The sequence below is a fragment of the Ursus arctos genome, unplaced genomic scaffold, assembly GCF_023065955.2.
Source record: "Ursus arctos isolate Adak ecotype North America unplaced genomic scaffold, UrsArc2.0 scaffold_16, whole genome shotgun sequence".
In the NCBI taxonomy this organism is placed as follows: Eukaryota; Metazoa; Chordata; class Mammalia; order Carnivora; family Ursidae; genus Ursus; species Ursus arctos.
The window spans coordinates 14,505,300-14,525,784 of NW_026622830.1; the positions used below are offsets into that span (position 1 = coordinate 14,505,300).

General features: G+C 56.1%; 2 protein-coding genes across 3 annotated transcripts; one reads left to right on the plus strand and one right to left on the minus strand.

The window, feature by feature from the left end:
• The first annotated feature begins 4,896 nt into the window (after nt 1–4,896).
• PLTP (phospholipid transfer protein) lies at nt 4,897–14,698 on the plus strand. The gene is made up of 16 exons (XM_026503629.4): nt 4,897–5,070; nt 5,683–5,793; nt 5,881–5,980; nt 6,653–6,781; nt 7,032–7,187; nt 8,172–8,235; nt 8,301–8,364; nt 9,037–9,128; nt 10,613–10,789; nt 10,877–10,936; nt 12,146–12,310; nt 12,406–12,473; nt 13,475–13,517; nt 13,619–13,682; nt 13,768–13,844; nt 14,298–14,698. Exons 2-16 carry the CDS (start codon nt 5,694–5,696, stop codon nt 14,427–14,429), a joined length of 1,491 nt encoding a protein of 496 aa, XP_026359414.2. The 5' UTR covers nt 4,897–5,070; nt 5,683–5,693; the 3' UTR covers nt 14,430–14,698.
• On the minus strand, nt 14,544–20,465 carry CTSA (cathepsin A). Of its 2 annotated transcripts, XM_026503628.4 has the most exons (15): nt 20,357–20,465; nt 19,991–20,175; nt 19,736–19,847; nt 19,418–19,468; nt 19,241–19,327; nt 18,873–19,028; nt 18,465–18,556; nt 18,059–18,143; nt 17,379–17,470; nt 17,214–17,292; nt 16,992–17,131; nt 16,235–16,310; nt 15,510–15,599; nt 15,227–15,331; nt 14,544–14,953 (listed from the first exon to the last, which is right to left on the minus strand). In XM_026503628.4, the coding sequence occupies exons 2-15, from the start codon at nt 20,173–20,175 to the stop codon at nt 14,870–14,872; spliced, it is 1,434 nt and encodes a 477-aa protein (XP_026359413.3). In that variant the 5' UTR covers nt 20,357–20,465; the 3' UTR covers nt 14,544–14,869. The 2 variants fall into 2 exon arrangements, with proteins under 2 accessions (XP_026359413.3, XP_057168480.1); XM_057312497.1 differs by having other exon boundaries at nt 14,544–15,331.
• Nucleotides 20,466–20,485: the final 20 nt, after the last annotated feature.

Sequence of the window (20,485 nt, forward strand, 5' to 3'; positions counted from 1 at the left end):
AAGACGGTGACCCATCCTCATCATCAGAGGGAAAAGTCACTGCCGCTCGCAGCCCCCTCCCTTCAGTTACTTGGAAATTTCTATTTCTGGCTTATGAACTCCAGACATCTAGGCAGCACTGAACACATCTTCCACCCCTTCCTCAAAGCAGTGAGCAGCTGGGAACCCCTTGCTGAGCACTAACGAAAGCAGGGACGGGAGGTTTAGAGAACCATCACGAAAGAGGCCCCCATGAGTCAGAGTCAGCTAGAGGCTGCAAGAGGCCTGGAAGCTGGGAGGGGGAGTGAACGCGAAGAAGAGGAGAGAAGTCAGGACAAGTAGGCTGCTCGAGGCCAAGTTGCTGGAGATGTACCAGGGACAGGGGTGCACAGGGCCCGGGAGCCGGGGAGCAACACCCCATGAGAAGCATTGGAGTCCTTGATTTTGAAACCTGGAAGATCTTTCAGGGGCCACGTGGCCGGCTCCATCCACAGAGAAAGGAGCTGGTCTTCAAGGAGAAAACGGGAAAGAAAAGGAGAAACCAAAAAGCCAAGTGTCCAAGCTTGAGAAGCCACAGAAAGGCAGTCAGCCGCTCTGCCCCGGTTGAACTCAGGAAGCCCCGGTCCTGTGTTTCTCTTATCTCCATTTGGTAAATGTCTGGCCCCCGCCATGTGTGGTCATTCTGCCTGTTTGGGGAGATGTGATCAGAGTCTCCTGGTCTGACATCTGCCCCCCACATATGTCTCTTCCCTCATTCCAGCTCCTCCCCCTGTCACACGTTCCCAGGCACACCCACGGGGACCAGCACAGGCCCCTCCATACGCTGCAGGGAGAGGGAGGGGGCTCACTTCCTGAGGGGCAGCTTGGATGCGCCTGGGGGCGGGGGCGGGAGAATGGTCAGGAGGAGAGGTGGGCTGATGCAGCTTCGCCAAGCCATACAAGGATCCAAAGAAAACACAGCTGGAGATGGGGCGAGGGAGGGGGAAGCCAGGCTACGCATATTGACATCTTGGGCAGAAATCCAACTTGGTGTCCTGTGGTCAGTGGAGCCTGTGTTTACTTACTCGCACCAGTTACTTCCTCCCGCTCTACCTCAGTCTGCCGGTCTGCAAAACAGGGGCAACGATAGCTATCTCAAGGCACTGCTGCGAGGATTAAATGGGGTCATTTAAAAAGAGACATAATTGAGTGGCGTGGTTAAGAGCAAGGGCTCCGGAGCCAGACTGACTTGAGCAAGTTCCTTAACCTCTTTGGGTCTCTATTTCCTCATCTGTAAAATGGGATGATGATACCTGTCTTAGAGGACGGTATGAGTTTTAAGTGAGTTAGTATCTAGAAAGCACTTTTTGTTTGTTGAACAACTGGTTGATAATAACAACCAGAGACATTTATTGAGCCCTTTAGTGGGCCAAGTACTAGGTTCAGCACTTTATATACTCTTTCTTAAAGATTTTTTTATTTTTAATTTGAGAGAGAGAGAGAGAGCGTGCACGCATGAGCCAGGGAGGGGCAGAGGGACAAGCAAACCTCCCGGCCCAGCAGGGAGCCTGAGGAGGGGCTCGATCCCAGGACCCTGAGATCATGACCTGAGCCGAAGTCAGACGTTTAACCGACTGAGCCATCCAGGTGTCCCATATACTTTAAAAACAAAAAAAGACCTATTTATTTATTTTAGAGAGAGAGAGTGAGTGGGCGAGGGGCAGAGGGAGAGAGAGAGAGAATCCTGAAGTAGATTCCCCACTGAGCGCAGAGCCAGACGTGGGCCTCGATCCCAAGACCCTGAGATCATTACCTGAGCCGAAATCAAGAGTCAGCCGCTTAACCGACTGAGCCACCCAGGCGCCCCGGCACTCTGTATACTTTATTTAAAATCTCACCACCACCCAGAGAAGTAGGCAGGTACGAGATCATCCCCACCTTACAGATGTGGGAACTGTGGCTCTTAAAGAGATTTACTTTTCAGTTTACTCTAGAACAGGGGTTGGCAAACTACAGCCGAATCCAGCGAGCGCTCTGTCCATTTAAGTCTTGTTTATAGCTGCAATGGTAGAATTTGAACAGCTGTGACAGAGACCACAGAGCCAGCAAACCCTAAAATATGTACCATCTTATCTGACTTTTTACAGGAACAGCTCTCCGACCTCTGCTCTAGAAAATGACAGAAGCAGGATTTGAACCAGGTCTGGCTGATTCCAAAGCAATTAATGCTTTGCTCTCCTCGCGGTTTAACAATATCGCTGTGCTGGGTGCACAGTAGAGGCTAGAAAAGCATTTCTTTCCTGTCCCTTTGAGGGCTGGGAAGTCCCTCCTTCCCTCTTCAAAGCCAGGAGTGAAAGTGGAAAGGGACTTGGGGCTTCTGATCTCTCCATCCTTCAAGTCAAGTGTTGAGGACTCGGGAAGGTTGCCAACGACCCTCCTGGGCTGCCCACCTGCCAGTATCACTGAAGTGTGAGGATTGGGGGCGCAAGCTCTGGGAGAAAGGGGAAACCCATGTGATGGAGAAGGTCGGGCTGACAGGCCAAGTCCCTGGAATCAAGGCCAGTGAGTACATCTTGTCCTCCAGCCCAGGGCTGTGTTTAGAGTCAGTTGGACTGAGACAAAGGAGACGCAGGAGTTGCTGAAGAATCCAGGGGTTGCAGGTAATCACCCGCCCCCCAAGACACATCTGAGGGCTCCAAGCCAGTTTAGTCACTCAGCAAATAGGCAGGACCTCCTCCGCTCAGGCACTGTTCAAGGTATGCGGAAAAGTGGGGAACCAGATCCCAGCTCTCGTGGAGACAGACCATGTCTCCATCAACCAGTGCTCGGGTAAACCAGTATTAAATAGTCACAAGATCTATAAAGCAAATAAACCGGGCTGATGGGATTGAGAGCAACTGCTAGGTAGGCAGGGACGTCCTGGCTGAGGAAGTGCCATCGGAGCTGAGACAAACGTGGCAAGGAGCTAGCAGAAGATCAGGTGGAAAAGCATTCCAAGCAGAGGGACAGCAAGTGCAAAGGCCAGTGTGGCCGGAGCAGAATAAAGGAGGGTGACAGAGGGTGGGTGACGAGACAGGTATGCGTGTAGCGTGCCTGGAAGTCTGGGCAAGGAGGCAGGAGTTTATTCTGAGGGTGGTGGGAAAGCCACTAGATGCTGGCAAAGGACGCTGATGACTGTAGCTGACATTTTTTGAGCCTTTCCTCAATGCCAGGTGCTCATCAAGCCCTTTAAATGCACGACCTCTTTTTTAATCCTCACATGCAATCCAGATGTGGAAACAAGCCCAGAGAGGTTAAACCACTGGCCCAGAATCATGTAGCTACATTTAAAGCTCACTGGGGCTGCTGTGGGGACAGTGAAGTGCAGGAGACAAGAACCTCCTGGTTAAGTGTCTGCCTTTGGCTCAGATCATGATCCCAGGGTCCTGGGATCGAGCCCCATGAGCCCCACATTGGGCTCCCTGCTCAGCGGGGAGCATGCTTCTCCCTCTCCCTCTGCCTGCTGCTCCCCCTGCTTGTTCTTTCTGACAAATAAATACATAAAATCTTAAAAAAAAAAAAAAAAAAGGAAAGTGAGAAGAAAGAAAACTAACACTGCCAGGTTTTCTGCTTGAGCCAGTCTCCAGGAAGAGTGAGGGCTACTAAAGTTCAAAGGCATTAGGGCACTTCCTCCTCTGGATATCCTTAGCTCTTTCTTCCTTCCTCTCCGTCGCCCTTGCTGTCTCTTGTGCTTGTGGTGTGTGCCCCTAATCTTAATAGCCATCATTTACTGGGCACTAATGGTGAGCCATGTACCGCGCTCGGCGCTGCACTAGGCCCATTTAATTTACTCCTGCATCAACCTATTGTTTCTGTTTTAGGAAGAAGAAATGACGTCTCAGAGCTGCTTCAGTAAGGGGTCCAAGAATTGGACAAATTCCAAGAATTTGAATCCTGGTCTGTCAGACTCAAGGGTCTAAGCACTACTACTGGGTTATAAACATCACCGCCCACCCTTTCACAGTTCAAGGTTTTCCAGTAGTAGCTGTAGGACGGTCTTGACCTCTGGTTTCCTGCTGGGGTGGGTCCATCCTAGTGCCAACCTGATAAGTTAAGAAGATGAAGTAAGTCAGTCGAGATCTAGGATGACTAACCATCCTGGTTTGCCTGGGACTGAGAGGGTTCCCTGGAAGGGTGATGTTCAGTTTCAAAGCTAGGAAGGGCCTGGGCAAATCAGGACATGCTGGTATTCCTACCTGGGTGAGGCCTTGATGCTACAGTTGTGTTCAGTGGACGCTCACCTTTACCGCTTTTCCTTTCCACTTTCGTCCATTTGACAACAAAAAAGGTAGCAAGCACCTAGTGTGTGCGGGTCCCGGGAGCTGGGAACACGCTGCAGGCCGTGGGTGGAGATACTGTGCGGAGGAGGTGGCTCCAAAGGTTCACACACACACAGAATCCACAGTCCCTGGGCAACACCAAACCTCCCTCTGGGGTGATTCCAGCAGCCTGTGCCCTGTGCTCCTGGGTGGGCAGCCCTTGCTTGGACCCCAGTGGGAGCAGTCTCTGGGCCTGAGACATTTTGGGGGGGGGGATGTCCCCTGGTGAAGCCTGGTAAGGAGAGGTCTTGATGATTGTGGGTGGAAAGGAAGAAAATGTGTCTTGGGCATTGATTTTATGGGTGGTCCCAAGTATCCCGCACATTTTGCCAGATGAGGAAACTGAGGCTCAGCGACCCAAGTGAAGTGACCCACGTTCAGGATCATACGGGAAGACATGGGCATTTGAAATTTGAACCAAGGTCCCAGAGAAGCAAGGACTGTTGAGATAGGGCGGGCCAATTCCTGCACTTCCCTCCCCCCTTCCCGGCGTGGGTCCCCCACTTGTCTTGACAGCTGCCCGGCCTGTCACGGGGCTCTGTACAGCCCTCTCCGCCCTCCCGGCTGCCAGCGTTCCGCCCCGTCCCCTCCCAACCCCCGGGGGAGGAGGGGAGAGCGGGAGCGAGGAGGGGGGTCGGAGAGGCCCGGCATTATAAAGGCGGTTGGAACAGCACTGCCCGCCAGACCCCGCCGCCCGGATCCCTTGCGCAGCCCGCCGCCCCACGTGACCGCATCGACCCCCAGCTCCGCCGCAGTGAGTTGGGGCGCGTCCCCATTCACCCCCAGGCTCTCGCTGAGCCGCATGGTCTACTGAACCCGGGCTGGGGAAGAGATCCTATGAAGGAGGGCGCTGATATGGGGGGTATTAGGCCGAATCCCGATGGCAGGGATTTAGGACCCGGCGAAGCCGGGAGACCCGGGAGCCCGAGGTCGGGCAGGCGGCCCCCTCTACTCCCCCGGCGCGGGGCCTGGGAGACCGCAAGCCACCCCCCAGGAATGCGCGTGCAGCCGTTTCCATGGTAACAGGCAAGCCGCGCCCTCCCTCTGCTAAAGGAAAGGGGAGGTGGGGGGGGGGGCCGCTGGTCCCCGGGAGGTCCAAACTCGTCACGCGGCGGGTGCACGGGGGAACCGAGGATGTCGCCTCTCCTTCCCCCATGCCCCAAATCCTCTGGGAGCCAGAGCGCGAGTCGCATCGCCTCTCTGAGCCTCAGTTTCCGCATCTGCCAAATGGAGGCAATATAATTGGTTCCAAGTACCCTGAGGAGCTATTTTGAGGGTAACGATCCGGCCAGTCCTCTTCTGGTCGGACAACCGGGGAGTGGGTTTTAGCGGCTCTGATGACTCCAGCGACCCCACCCCACCCCAGGCCCGCTCGCCATGGCCCTCTTCGGGGCCGTTTTCCTAGCGCTTCTGGCAGGCGCTCATGCCGAGCTCTCCGCCTGCAAGATCCGCGTCACCTCCAAGGCGCTGGAGCTGGGTAAGGCGCGGGGCGGGGTGAGGGCCGATGAGGGAGGGGTCGCCCCAGTAGTGAGCGCAGGACCTAAGGGTCTCGCTGCTACCTCAGTGAAGCAGGAGGGCCTGCGCTTTCTGGAACAAGAGCTGGAGACCATTACCATTCCGGACCTGCGGGGCAGGGAGGGCCACTTCTACTACAACATCTCGGAGTAAGTAGGGGACCCGGGGCGGGGTCTCGGACTCCGGGGGGCGGGGCCTAGCGCCGGGGAAACGGAGTGGGCGGGGTAGGGGCGTGGCCATATCGAGGAGGCGGGACTCAAGAAACAGGATGGGGCGGAGAAGATAAAGGCCAAGCCCGCCGACATAGGCGGGACTAAACCGCAAAACAGAAGCCTTGGGGGCTGAGGCGTGGCCAAAGAGCACCGGAGAGGGAGAGTCACGAAACTTAACGATGGATGAGAGTGGGGTCTAGGGCCCGGGGTGGAGCTAATGGGAGAGGCCCCGGAAACAGGAGACAAGAGCCTTCCTTGGGACGGTGGGGATAGGAGATATGGGATATGCAGCTCAGCTGATAGAGACAAAATCAAAGGATTTGGTGAAAAGACCAGGTCAAGCAATCACAGGGTGTGGGAGGGAAGGGAGTGCCAGCAATAAGGCACCAAAGAGAAGGGGTCAAGCTCACTTTTAACACCTGGGTCAAGAGAAGCTCATCTCTGAGCTGTCCAAGTCCAGGCTGGGGGCACTTGAGGGGAAAGGGAAGAATTCATTCCACCCCCCTCAGCTTCCCCAGGCTTGGACTGGAAGAGGAGGGAATGAGTTTCCTGTGGTTGGGTGGGACTCCCTCTTAGTGGTCCTGAAATTGACCCTGAGGCTGCCCGCAGGGTGAAGGTCACAGAGCTGCAGCTGACGCCCTCTGAGCTGCATTTCCAGCCGGAGCAGGAGCTGGTGCTTCAAATCAGCAACGCGTCCTTGGGGCTGCGCTTCCGGAGGCAGCTTCTCTACTGGTTCTTGTGAGGACCTGGCACCCTCTGGGGAGTGGAGGGTGGCTTGGGAGGGCTGGGATGCTGTGGGGCTGGGGGCGATCCTTTAGCCTTCCTGTGTCTCAATTTTCACCTGTACAATAGGGACAAGCATACCCACTTCATAAGGGTTGATAGGTTTGGCAGAATGGCTAGTAAACTGCCGAAGTGAAGGTAGGGGGATGGCGAAGACACGGTTAAGCTCCAAGCTGGACATTGACTGCCCCACACCCCCTTGCAGCTATGATGGGGGCTATATCAATGCCTCTGCCGAGGGTGTGTCCATCCGCACTGCTCTGCAGCTCTCCGGGGATGCCACTGGACGTATCAAAGTGTCCAACGTCTCCTGCCAGGCCTCAGTCTCCAGAATGCACGCAGCCTTCGGGGGAACCTTCAAGTAAGCCCCATCTTCAACCCAGTGCACCCCCCTTTGAGCCTCACTGCCCGTTTGCCTAGTGCAATGCAAAGTGCATAGGCTTCGGAGCCTGCGTCCAACTGGGTCCAACTCTGAGCACCCTCATTTCCCTGCTCTGTGACTTTGGGCAAGTCATTGAAGCACTGCGCCTCAATTTCCTTACCGGTAAGATGAGGATGATAATAGCAAATATTTTGTAAAATGTTGTGAAGACTAGTTGCTAATATATGTAAAAATACTTAGAACAGTACCTGGCATATTAGTGGCTAGCTTCCCAGATAAGAGTAATTGTGAGAATCAGTATGCACACTTGGGCATGAACTGAGTTCTCAATAATTGGTAGCTCTTACTACTACTAATAAAAACATAATTTTTAGGTTTTGGGCTGAGAAGGGGACTTTGTGATAGCTCTCAAAGAGAGTGGGAGAGACAAGATGGTGAATTTATCATCTGGTGTTGGTATACTGTCAAGTTTTTATTTACTTGACAAATAAAGTATACGCCAGTCCCTGAGGATTCATAAAGGAACTCAGAGCCTAGCTGAAGCGACAAAACATTTGTCATCAGGGCTTTGAGGGAGGAACTGAGAACTGCAGGGGTTCAGAAGAGGGTAATCTGGGAAGACTGCCTGGAAGAGGAAGCATCTGGGCCCATACAGAGGGCAATACAGGAAAAGGACATTGAGGGTGGAAGGGAGGGCACGAGTAAGCATCTGGAGGTGGGGATGCTGACAGCAGGTTTGAAGAACTGGGGGTAAATTCATTAGGCTGGTGGGGGGGCAGGGGTTAGGAGAGGTCTTGAGAATCAGGCTAGTGAGGGGATTTGGAAAACCTCCATTAAAGAACTGGTAATACAGGTCAAAGTTGAACCACCTCCTCCCCGTCTCTCTGGCCATTGATTTCTCCTGGATCTGGATTGGGGTAGGACAGAGTGTCTGGGCTCATGTGGTCTCTCCCCTCCTTGCAGGAAGGTGTATGAGTTCCTCTCCACATTCATCACCTCAGGGATGCGCTTCCTCCTCAACCAGCAGGTACAGCCGTGGTGGTGGGGGTGCCCTCTCTTTGGAGGTCGCTGACTCTAAACCCCACCCCGCAGATCTGCCCCGTGCTTTACCACGCAGGAATGGTGCTCCTCAATTCCCTCCTGGACACCGTGCCTGGTGAGTTGGCACTGGCTGGGAGGGGAGCTCCGGGCCGTGCCTGGGACTGGAATGGGGGTGAGGAGGAGGCTGGGTATGCAGCTGCCAGGCAGGGCCTCAGAGTGGGGCCCTGCCATGCCTGGCTTCAGATATGGCCTCTGCTACTGACTGGCCATGTGACCCTGGGTAAGTACTCACTTCTCTCTGGGCTGTGGCATCGTCGCTTGGCTGGCGATGCCTCCTCATGGGGGTTGTTCTGAGGATTAACTGAGTGATGATTGTCAAGGTCCTCAATATGGGCTTGCTGATCATTGGGACCCTGCACTTACTAGGTGCTCAACTAACATGAATTCCCTTTTCCTAAACTGCAACCTCTGTCTGCTGTGGGGTAGAGATCACAGGCATGGGGAGGGAAGGAGGAGCCAGGGAGAACCAAGGAGGGAAGGGAATCCCTTGCCATCTTGTTTAGTGATCTGATGAAACCCCTGTAGTAGGGGTGGCGATGGTGGCGGTAGGCAGTGTCATTCACATCGCTCAGCACTAAGTGCCTCCCACATAAAACGAATTTGATCCCCACAACAAGCCTCTGAGGGAAGATTTATAATCACCGCTTTGTGGATGAGAAACAGACCCAGGAGGGTGACCACCTCGCCCGGCCTCACGCAGCTTGAGTGACTGAGCTCCTCCCCACAGTTCGCAGCTCGGTGGATGAGCTGGTTGGCATTGACTACTCCCTCCTGAAGGATCCTGTGGCTTCCGACAGCAATCTGGACATGGAATTCCGGGTGAGCTGCCTGGCTGGTGTGGCGTCTCTGACCTAACCAGACCTCCGCTTGTCCCCTGTGTGGCTCGTTTTGTCCCCCTAAGGCACAGCTCTGATGAGGCCACTCGGCTGCTGAGTGTGCCGTGGCTCCCCACTGCCCCAGAATTAGCTTCAACTACTGGGTCTGGCCCCACCTTTCTGACTTCACCCTGTTTCTTTCCCAGATATGCCCCTTGCTTCCTACCTCAGGGCCTTTGCTCGTGCACTGCCCTTCCCCATCTCCCCCCAAGCAGGTGGACCTCTATGCACATCCTCTCATTTCACCCTCGCAACTGCGGGACTCAGGCGCTCATGTTTTATTCATTTGGGGGAGGCGGAGACTTGCTCGGAGAGGTGCTGTCCCTTGCCCAAGGTCACACAGCTAGTATGCGGCCATTTCCTGTGCTCTGTGTAGTAGATGGAGGGTAGCAGTTTCAGAGCACGGACGGAGGCCGAAGTTCAGGTCCTGGCTCTGCCACTTACTGGCCGCATGATCTTAAGCAAGTGGCTTAACCTTTCTGAGCCTGTTTCTTACTAACATGGAAATGGAAATAATAAAGAAAACATCCCTCATGGAGTTTTATGTGGATGAAAGGAGTTAGCCTATGTCAAGGGCATGGAAGAAGCACTATGTAAATTCACATTCCCACCAACAAAACACAGTCACACTGGAACATTCAGACGTACTTCTCCACACAGCTACAGAGAAAGTCCTTCGTGCATAATTGTAGGTTTACGTTGCCCATTTCCTGATTTTATGGAAAAAAATATTTCCCCTATTTCTTTTCAGTGTACAAGGGAGGTTATGCATTTTGTTGTCTTTCATAGGGAAAAATATAATAGATTCTTAGACTTGCAAATATCATTTCTCCCGATTATGTCTTCCATATGCCTTGTGATGTTAATTGGTTTTTGGAAAACCTCTCCTCACTGAACATTGATGATATGTGAGAATTGAGTTTATTTGGTTCCATAATGGTACTGCAGTTCTGTGGACAATTGTGCTGGTATTTTAGAAGCGCAGACTGAAATATTTAGGTGTGCAGTGTTGTTATGTCTGTAATTTACAATACACAAATGTGAAGCAAAAAAAAAAAAAAAGTACTATGTAAATGTAAACAGCAGCTTTTATCATTCCTGCTCTGTATCTTTCAAGGCCCACTCACATGCCACCTCTTCCCCGAACCCTTTCCTGGGCGTCCCTTCTCTGGTCTAATGGGAGTGCTCCCTTGGAGAACTCCAGCTGCCCTCCTTTGAATGCCTTTTTAAGAGGTGCCCTAACGGGGGCACCTGGCTGGCTCAGCAGAGCACGCAACTCTGAATCTTGGGGTCGGGAGTTCAAGCCCCATGTTGGGTGGAGAGATTGATGCAGCTGGGTCCCACCCCCACCATCCCTCATAGTGCCTGGCACCTGGCGTGGGAACATCTGGGTGCTGGGCCAAGCTGACCCTGATCCCCCACCTACAGGGGGCCTTCTTTCCCCTGGCTGAGGGGAACTGGAGCCTGCTCAACAGGGCGGTAGAGCCCCAACTGCAGGAGGAGGAGCGGATGGTGTACGTGGCCTTCTCGGAGTTCTTCTTTGACTCTGCCATGGAGAGCTACTTCCGGGCGGGGGCCCTGCAGCTGTCACTGGTGGGGGACAAGGTATGCCGGAGTCTGTCCGCGGGATGGGAAGAGGGGCCCTGTCCGGGACTCCTGATGGCCCTGCCTCACCCCCCTTCCCCTCTGCAGGTGCCACACGATCTGGACATGCTGCTGAGGGCCACCTACTTTGGAAGCATCGTCCTGCTGGTGAGTGTTGGCGGGAGGTAGGGACGTGGCCAGGGTGGGCGACCATACCACCTCCACGCCAGCGAGGGGACACACGAGGTGTGCAGGCAGAGGCCCCTGCGGCCACTGTGGAGTAGACCGAAGGCCTGACCTCCTGCCTGAGGCCAGGTCCTCTTATTTGTCAAGCTCGATTCCAAGTCTGTGAAGGGCCCTTGCTACTTCTCTTCTTCACGAAGCTACGAGCAGGGCAGGCGGAGAACCTGAGTTCAGTAAGTGTAGGGACTTCGACAATGACCCATGTATTCTTTTTTTAAGTTAAAGTTTATTTAATTATTTTAAAAATAATCTCTATGCCTATTGTGGGGCTGGAACTCGTGACCCCAAGATTAAGAGTCGCGTGCTCTACCGACTGAGCCAGCCAGGCGCCCTGATGTATTCTTTTTGCTTATTATTTTCCCTTGTTTCATGGGGAGAGGGGCGGGCAGTCAAAATTTAAAAAGTATCTCAGTGATCATAAGAGGACCTGCCCTGAATCTCCTCCCCACACAACCTCCCAGGGCTGTCGTGAGGATTAGCTGAATCAATTCATGTAAAGAAAGTAGGGTAGCCCCTGGCGCAGGGAAGTGCTCAGGACACACTAGCTGCTGTCCCCACTGCTGTCATCGCCATCGTCCTCATCAGCCTGATGGCCAAGCGTTGGCAGGGGCATGGACTCTCTGGCCAGACTGTCCGGGTTTGAATCCCAGGTTCTGCACCTGGATGACTACAGAACCCTAGACAAGTTACTTAACTTCTCTGTGCCTCGGTTTCCCCATCTCAAAGATGTGTATGATAACACCTGCCTCACACGGTTATGATGAGGTTTAAATGAGCCAACAGAAGTGAAGTACTGGTCAGCGCCTATAGGAGAAAGAGCACAGCAGTTCAGAGCAGGACGAGATGGCAGAGGGCGGGGATATTTGATGCAAACACTGTCCCCGAGGAGTCTGGTTGGAGATAGATCCCCACTAGCGAGAACTCAGGAAAGCAGGAAAAGGACGCATTCCGTCCCTCCTGTCAGCAAAGGCACAGAGGGGAGACACAGTTCTGAAGGGTCTGGGAGGCCACGCCAGTCCCCCTATTTGTGTATGGGCTCCCAGCGGGGAGAGCGTGAGCCACCCCATCTCCCCTCCTGGGGCTCATCGGGGAACAGATCTGGGACTTCCCCCGCCCTCCCTCCTCTGTCCCCAGAGCCCAGCCGTGATCGACTCCCCGCTGAAGCTGGAGCTGCGTGTTCTGGCCCCACCTCGCTGCACCATCAAGCCCTCGGGTACCACGGTCTCTGTCACGGCCAGTGTCACCATCGCCCTGGTCCCGCCCGACCTGCCTGAGGTCCAGCTGTCCAGCATGATCATGGTGCGGGCACCACAGTGGGGGCCACTGAGGGTCAGGGATGAGTGTGCTGCGGACCCTGTGGGTCGGTAACACTTCCCCAACCCCCCTGCCTGCAGGACGCCCGTCTCAGCGCCAAGATGGCACTCCGGGGGAAGGCGCTGCGCACCCAGCTGGACCTGCGCCGGTAAGCAGCTGGCCAAGCTCTCGGGCAAGTGCTTAACCTCCCTGAATCTCCGTGCCTTTGGGATAATTGCACCTGCCCAACAACTGGGGAGCTAAAATTCACTCAGACCGATAGCCACTGGGGAGCTAGGGTCTTTGTTCATGCACAACAAATGCATTTTATTCAAGTATAACTTCTCTGCATCGTCTTATGACCCAGAGGCAGGCAGAGCAGAGATGAGCAAACTGGCCCAGCAAGGTTAAATGACGGGCCCACAGTCACACAGCGAAGAGCCTAACAGCAGGGGTTCGGGTAGAAACCTCCGCCCAATTTTGTGATCTTGAGAAGTCTCACTGTATCTTCATTTCCTTCATGGGCTAACTGTGGGGGAAATTGCCCTACCATGCTAGCCACAGGGAGCTAGGGACTCCCCCTGCCAAGTGCAAAGGTGCAACAGTCTGCAGGAAGCTCCAGTGTGCCAGGGGTTAAATGGGATACTGCAGGGTCGTGGTTAAGAGCCTAGATTCTAGAGGCAGGTTCTGCCCTTGACCAGCTGTGAGACCGCAGGCAAATGACTTACTCTCTCTAGGCCTGATCGGCCTCATCTAAAAAGTATAGACGGTTTCATAGTGTCTACTTCTTAGGATTGTCAGGAGGATGAAGTCAAGCTGGCATTTTAAAGTATCTTAATATTTAACTTCTGTAACATGCTTCGTATCTGGTAGGGAGTCGCTCTGTAAGTTTTGTTAAATAAACACAAACCGTGCATGTACACGCCAAGCGGCCAGCACAAGTCTGGGGTACGGGCAGTGGTCAACAAATTAAAAGTAGCAACTTGGAGAAAAGGACCCGCAAGAGGGAGAAACGACGCCCCCAAGGCTGCACACCTGGCGAGTGGCAGAGCCCCCGGACAGGTGTGGAGGTGGGAGCATCTGAGACTGAGACTCGGGGGCTTCTGGTGGCCTAAGGAAGGGGGAGCTTCCGGGCCTTGGGCCCACTGGACACTTCTTTGTCTCCTGTAGCTTCCGAATCTACTCGAACCAGTCTGCCCTGGAGTCGCTGGCCGTGAGTCGGGGATGGGGGTGCCGCGGCCGGGTCAGGGCAGGGCAGCGAAGGCAAGTCTGCTTCTCGCTGGCTGCCCTGACGTCCTGCCTCCCCCCTCCCAGCTGATCCCACTGCAGGCCCCTCTGAAGACCATGCTGCAGATTGGGGTGATGCCCATGCTCAATGGTAGGGTTGGGGGGCAGGAGGCGGGAGAGGGAAAGGGGAGGGGAGCTGGGCGGACCCAGGCTGAGCCAGCTGCTCCCACCCACAGAGCGGATGTGGCGGGGGGTGCAGATCCCACTACCCGAGGGTATGAACTTTGTGCGCGAGGTGGTGACGAACCATGTGGTGAGTAGGGGCTGGTGAGTAGGGGCGGTGGTGATGGAGGAGGGCAGAGCCTCCCGTTCCTCCTTCACAACCGACCTAACTCTGCTACCTGACCCCAGGCCCTCCCTCATCAGTGGCCCCTCCCGTTTTAATCTTCCATCATCAGACTTCTCTAGCCCTCTGCCCAGCTGTGCGGTCACGTTGTAAACCTCTTCCCGGATTCCACCCCCACTATCTACTCATACTGAACCTCTGAGCTAAGAGGTCACCTCCTCTAGGAAGCCCTCCTTGACCTCCACAGACTGCTCCTGCGGCCTCTTTTACACCCTTCACAGGGAGCTAGAAGAATTTCTTTGCTGCTCCTCCTGTCCCACTAAACTGAGAACCCCTCAAGGCTAAGGACTCTGTCTCTATCTTAAAACTTCGCTCTCTGCGATGGAATGAACAGACTCTCCTCTCTGCCCCACCGCACAGGGCTTCCTCACCATTGGAGCCGACCTCCACTTCGCCAAAGGGCTGCGAGAGGTGATTGAGAAGAATCGGCCTGCCAACACCAGGGACCCACTGGCCTCCAGTGCCCCACCGCCCTCCACGACAGCTGCGTGAGTCCTCAAGCCCACCCTGGCAGGGGCATTCAGGACTCCGACGCCTCTCATCCCCTCCCCCAATCCCTCCCAGCCTATAGTGTCCTAATCCCCAGTGCCACAGAGAAGACAGGGCTTTAAACTGTACCCAATTTAATTCCATCATCAGTCAATCCATCAATTACAGTCCGTCCACCCTCCCTGTGGGCTGTCCTGAGCTCTGCTGTGTTCCAGTGCATGAAGGGAGGGGCCAGGCCCCACCCAGTCAGGAATAAAGTGCTAACTCCCCAAGGCTGTCTATGTGAGGCACTGGGGCCTGGTCTGGGAAGCAGAGGGCTGGGGGGGGGAGTTCTGGAGGCAGGGACCTGCCCCACAGGGGCACTGTGCATAAAGGAGGACCTCCCTTCTAGCAGGAGGGGTGGGCAAGAGGGGCTGGATCAGGCAGAAGGGGGCTGGTCTCCGTCAGTACGGCTGCTTATTCAGGAAGCGGGAGAACATGGTGAGGGCAGCCTGGGGCTTGTCGGTGGGGACCATGTGACCAGCGCCCTAGGAGCAAAGCTCTGTGAGATCACCTTCTTGTGTAACCCCTGCCCCTGGGTGCTTCCTCCATCCTACTGGATCCCTTCAGCCAGTGACACTCCTCTTCTCCCAGCCCTGCCCCAAGCACTGCATTCTTCCCACCCCCACCCGAAAACCTGCTCTTCTGGGGCCAGATGGTAACCCGGTAACCCAGTGTAAGAGTGAGCCGGAAGGAGAGGACAGGTGGGTCTTGCCCCATCCCCTCCAGCCAAGCCAGCCCTCACCAGGCCCAGGCCCTACCTTGATGGTGAGAAAGGCGATGTGGGAGAACTCCTTCACGAAGCCAGCAATCTGCTCCCCACTATCCCCGTAGTCCACTAACCAGGGCCGGCGCTGGACCTCCATCTGCCCCACCAGGAAAGACTTAGCAGCCTGCCGCCGCCCCATCATCTCTCCTCACGGCTGCCAGCAAGACCTCAGGGGCCTGGAACTTCCCCAGGTTTGCCCTCTCTATCTGCGCAGAGCCCAGCTGCCAGGCCCAGCCGCCCCATCCCTCCCCAGAGCCGGGATCCTTGCACCGTACCTTCTGGTTGAGGGAATCCACAAACCACTCATCCCCCATGAAATTGCAGGCCATGTCCACATCTCCGTTGTAGAGCAGGATCCGGTATTTCTGGAGCAGGGGAGGGAATGGAGGGTCTGCAATGAGCCCAGACCCCAGCCCTTCCCTGGTTCAAGCCCTACCCCTTCAGGGAATTCAAGGGGCCCAGCTAAATAGCACGAAGCAGGAAACACTCCTGTCTTCTGTTTTCTACATGTTCAGCGCTCTCTACTAAATGCTTTACGTATGAAGGTAGATTCTATTGTTAACCCCATTTTACAGGTGGGGAAACCCAGTCTCAAGATATGAGAAACTTGTCCCAGGGTCACATGGCTAGTAAAGCAACTTGCACAGAGGCAATCTGACCTTAGAGCTCGTGCACTAAGCGCTGTTGTACAGCACCCGGTCCTGACCGGCTCCGTCAGGGTCTCCCAGATGGTCTCGGACAAGACCCTTTCCCACCCTGGACCTCCATTTGTCTGTAACACGTTCTCACTAGCTCTTCTCCATCTAAAGTCTCCGACAACAGAGTGGCATGGTGTGGGGACAAAGCCATGTTCAAATCATGACCCTGCCAGTCACTGGACCTCGTTTCTTGGAGTTTCAGCTTCCTGTGTCCGGAGTGGCACTCTAGAGGGGGCCCAGCCTTATCGTGCTGCTCCCGGGTCCCGAGGCTGCTGGTGGACCCGGCTGGGCCGGCCCCTCACCTGTGTGGTGAGCAGTTTCAGGTACTGGGACTGCATGCTTTGGTAGAGACGGCGGTACTGTATGTTCACCAGGAAGCTGTGGGAACACGTGGGCAGGCCCCAGGAAGACGGCGTAAAGGGAGACAGAGTCACAAAGCAGACCTCCTCTCCTATCCCCTCCTAGCTCTAAGCTCCAGCCCAGGAGGCAGAGCTGGGATTCCGTCCCCTCCTCATGTCACCTCTCTAGGACTTACTTGGATGAGGGGCTGGAATTCAGAGGTCCTCAACTCACCGCCCCCCCCCCAGCTTAGAAATGTATATAGGAACATCTAGTGACTGGTCCACAACCAGCATTTAGTGCAGAGGGGCCCACAGGTGTGGGAACCACAGCACTACCAACAGTAGGGCAGGGGCACCAACCCATCGGAATGGACCTCAGGGGCCCCCGCTGTGCCAGGCGTCACCCTGTTACCCACACGGGTCACAGGAGATCCATGCAACTGGGGGCTGTGGAGGAGTGGGGTTGGGGGAGAGGGTCTGTTTACTAAATACCAGGGCAGCACACCGCCGTTTTACCAACCGACGTGGCCATTTAAGAATGAACTGGCGAAACATCAATGCATTGAAGGGGTTACACATCCTGCAGAGCTCGCCGTCCCTCCCTGAGTGCCACCCCTGAGAAACCCTGGCCAAGGGATCCCTGGGAACCCTTCTGTTACCCACGAGCCCCGAGAGCCTGCCCCCCCCGCCCAGGCCATGGCTGGCCCCAGAGCCTCACTTGCACATGTCCCAGCGGGGCAGCTGCTCAGGGATGTGGAGGGCCTTCCGCACGTAAGGGTTGTTGAGGTAGGTGGAGGCCGCCGTGGTGTTGGTGCAGGGCGGGTCCATGCGCAGCCTATCCCCGGAACGCAGCAGGGCCTGGGGACACGGACCTAGGTCAGGGTCTTCGCCTCCTTGGCCCACCCCCACCAGGAAGCAGCCCGTGCGCTTGCTTGCACACCTGATGCCACATCCGCTTGAGCGGGAGGCGAGTGAAGATGTTGCCCAAATCATGGATCACGACAGTGCCCTTCTCGTACCTGCAAGTAAAGTGGGGATGGGTGCCTCGGCCTCCAGGCGGGGCTGGCCCAGCCCCCCACCCCCCGGGGCTCACCAAGGGGCCTACCTTAAATGGCCGGGCACACCCCCAGCACAGGGGGCGTAGAGGTTGTAAATGTTGAGGCCAGAGTTGCCCACGATGCGGGACACTTCCTGCAGCTGCAATGACAGGCCAAGCCACCTCGCGTCACGGGACCCTGGCCTCCCCAAGATCTCACCAATGCGTCCCAAGATTATCACTCTCCTACTTCACCTCTTGTCGTTACCCTTCCCCCACTTCTTTACAGGTAGCGAAACTGAGGCTCAGTGGAAGGAATCTGCCAGCCCGGGGGTCCAAACCCTGGTGCCACTACTTCCTAGCACTGTGACTTCAGGCGAGGACTTTAACATTCTTGGCCTCAGTTTCCTCTTCTGGAAAATGTGGACAATACGATCTCCCTTAAAGGAGAATCTTGAAGATTAAACAATCTGTGTTGACCTACGTCAGCCCCGTGCCCGGCACACAGTAGGTGCTCAATAAGTGAGAGATCCTTTCCCTCCCGGGGGTTACAGGGTTTGCCCAGAAAGTCACAGGAAAGGGTGACAAGAACACATTCCTAGATGTGTCCTAGAAAACACCAAATTGCTGGAAGAGACAGAATAGGAAAGCCATAGGGGATGGGGTCAGGAGTCCCCAAGGAGGGGATGTGGTCCTGTTCTCAGGGCTGGGGGTGTCAGGGGTGACAGAGGTTGGGGGCAGAACCTCACATTGGTCACGCATTCTGGGTCGGTGTTGTCATAGAAATTACACTTGTTTTGAGAGCAGCAGTGGGTCTGGAGGGAAGACCAGAGCCTATAGGAGATGCATGAAAACAGTGTTCAGGCCCAAGGCGGGCCCCCCACCCTCTCCTTCCAACCTCCTACCACCACCTGCCCCCAGGGGATGAGGAAATGGATCACAGGGGATGGTATGTAGGTTCCAAACCTCGCTGCTCTGGGGCCATCCTGCCAGCCCTCCTCAGTCCCCTTCGGCACGGAACACTTCCAGGAACCCCAGCCCCCACCTCCTGCTCATAAACTGGGGTAGGGCCCGGGTATCATGTGCCTGGAGAGCAGACCTGAGATCTCATGACCTGCCCCACCCTGGAGATTGCCCAACTGCCCCGTCCCATACCTGTTCCCCAGAAGGCCATGGTAGTAGGCGAAATAGACCAGGGAGTTGTCGTTCTGCTCATAGGAGGACAGCCCGTTGCCCACGGCCAGCCCCTGTGAAACACCCAGGGCATTCAGGTCATCTGGAGGGAGAGGAAGAGCCTCCCCTGACGACACCCAGACCTCTAGCCATCTGGAAACTGAAATCTAAGGTGGTTTGTGGGGAGGCCACTCAAAGCAAAGAACAGAGCTGGCTGGCTGACAGGTGAGCTTCCTGTCGTGGGAGGCACGTGAGCAGAGGTAGGCCAGCCCGTGGCAAGCATGTTACAAAGCAGACCGGGTTGGACAGGGAAGATGGCCCGTTTGACCTCGCTACCCAAAAGGCCACGACCATAAGCTGCCTCACTCCCCTCCCGCAGCGGCCCTGTACCTGCAGGTTCATGCTGGGATCCTGCATGACCAACACAGCCAGGGTGGGGATGTAAATGCCGGAGTAGCTCTCTCCTGTCAGGAAAAGCTCATTGTCCTTGTACTCCGGGAAGAGGCGGAAGAAATCCTGCAGGGCCTCAAAATTGCTCTGGGCGACCTAGGGAAAGCAGGATGGAGGCAATCAAATGGTTCTGGTATTTGAGCTAGAAAGAACCTCAGAGATAATGACACCCCCCAACTCGGAGCAAGAGGAAGTGGCTTCGCCAAGACCGCACACAGCTTATGACAGAGCCAAAAATGGACTGTCCCGGGTCGTGCCACCGTTAGAGAACGAGGGAGGGTGGGGCACTGGGCAGGCATGGGGCTCACCTCGGTGTCATTGGTTGCATAAGTCTTGTCATCAGAGTAGGAGAAGCCCACCCCAGCTGGGGACTCAAGGTACAACACATTGGCAATCTACATGGCGGGAGGAAACCAACTGAAGAAGGCTCCCCAACCCATCCAAGTGCCCAGACACCCCCACAGGACCCACAGCTCCGTCTATACCAGGTTCCAAGAATAGGGGTTGTACTCCAGGGTGGCACCATCTGGCTGCACCTGAGGAGGAGAGAGATGGCTAAGTGCCAAGGGCCAAGCGGGTGGAAGTTTTGGGCCCCTGTGCTGGGCACTCCACATTCAGGCAAAACCCCCGAGAGGTGCGGATAGTCAAGCCAATGGTACAGACGAGGGAACCCAGGCTCAGGGAAAGGGCACACTTGGGAACACCTCCAAGTCCTGTTCTCCCTCCTCCCCAGCCCTTTCCTTTAGGGACGCCCGGTCTTCTCCCCTTCCTGGTTAGGGGGGAGACAGTGGCCTTCCACTCACCAGGAAGGGGCCGTGCTCCGTGAGGAAGCCATCGAGGGAGCTGCAGCCCGGCCCTCCGTTGAGCCAAAGCACCAGAGGGCTGCTCTTGGGATCCTTCTGGGACTCCACAAACCTGGGAGGGGAGGCAGAGCAGGGTCGGTGCAGGCGGAGGGGCCCCTTCCAGTGCTCCCGGCTCCCAGGCCCCCTCGGGGGTCTTCAGACCCTCCCCCAGCTCGCGCCCCGTCCCCTCCCCGCCCCGGAGGGAGGGCCGCAGACCAGTAGTGGAGGTGCTTGGAGCCGGAGCCACGAAGGTAGCCGGAGTACTGGCGGAAAGCCGGCTGCTTGGCCAACCCGGGCAGGCACTGGATCTCATCCAGGTCCGGCGCTGCCTGGCCCGGGGGCGCCCAGGGCAGGAGCAGCAGCAGCAGCAGCCAAGGCGGCGACAGCGCGGCTCCGACCATCTGCGGCAGGAAGCGGGGCCGCCTGTTTCCGCGCTCCCTCGCTCCTCGGCGCTTCCGCGTGGCCCCCCCGCGGACGAGCTGGCAGCGCAGCGCCCAGAGGAGTCCCCGGCCCGGCCCCACCGCCCACCCGCCGCACCGCCCCGGGCTGCGGGTCCCCTCCAGCCTCCCGGGGTGTCCTCACCTCTGCTCCCCCGCGTCCTTGCTCTCCCGGAGGGGCCCGGCCGCGGGAGGTCAGGTGGAGTGCGAGTCACGTGGGGGCCGGCGTCACGTGACAGTCATCCTCCGGCGCCTCGTTGGTCCGCCCCCCCCC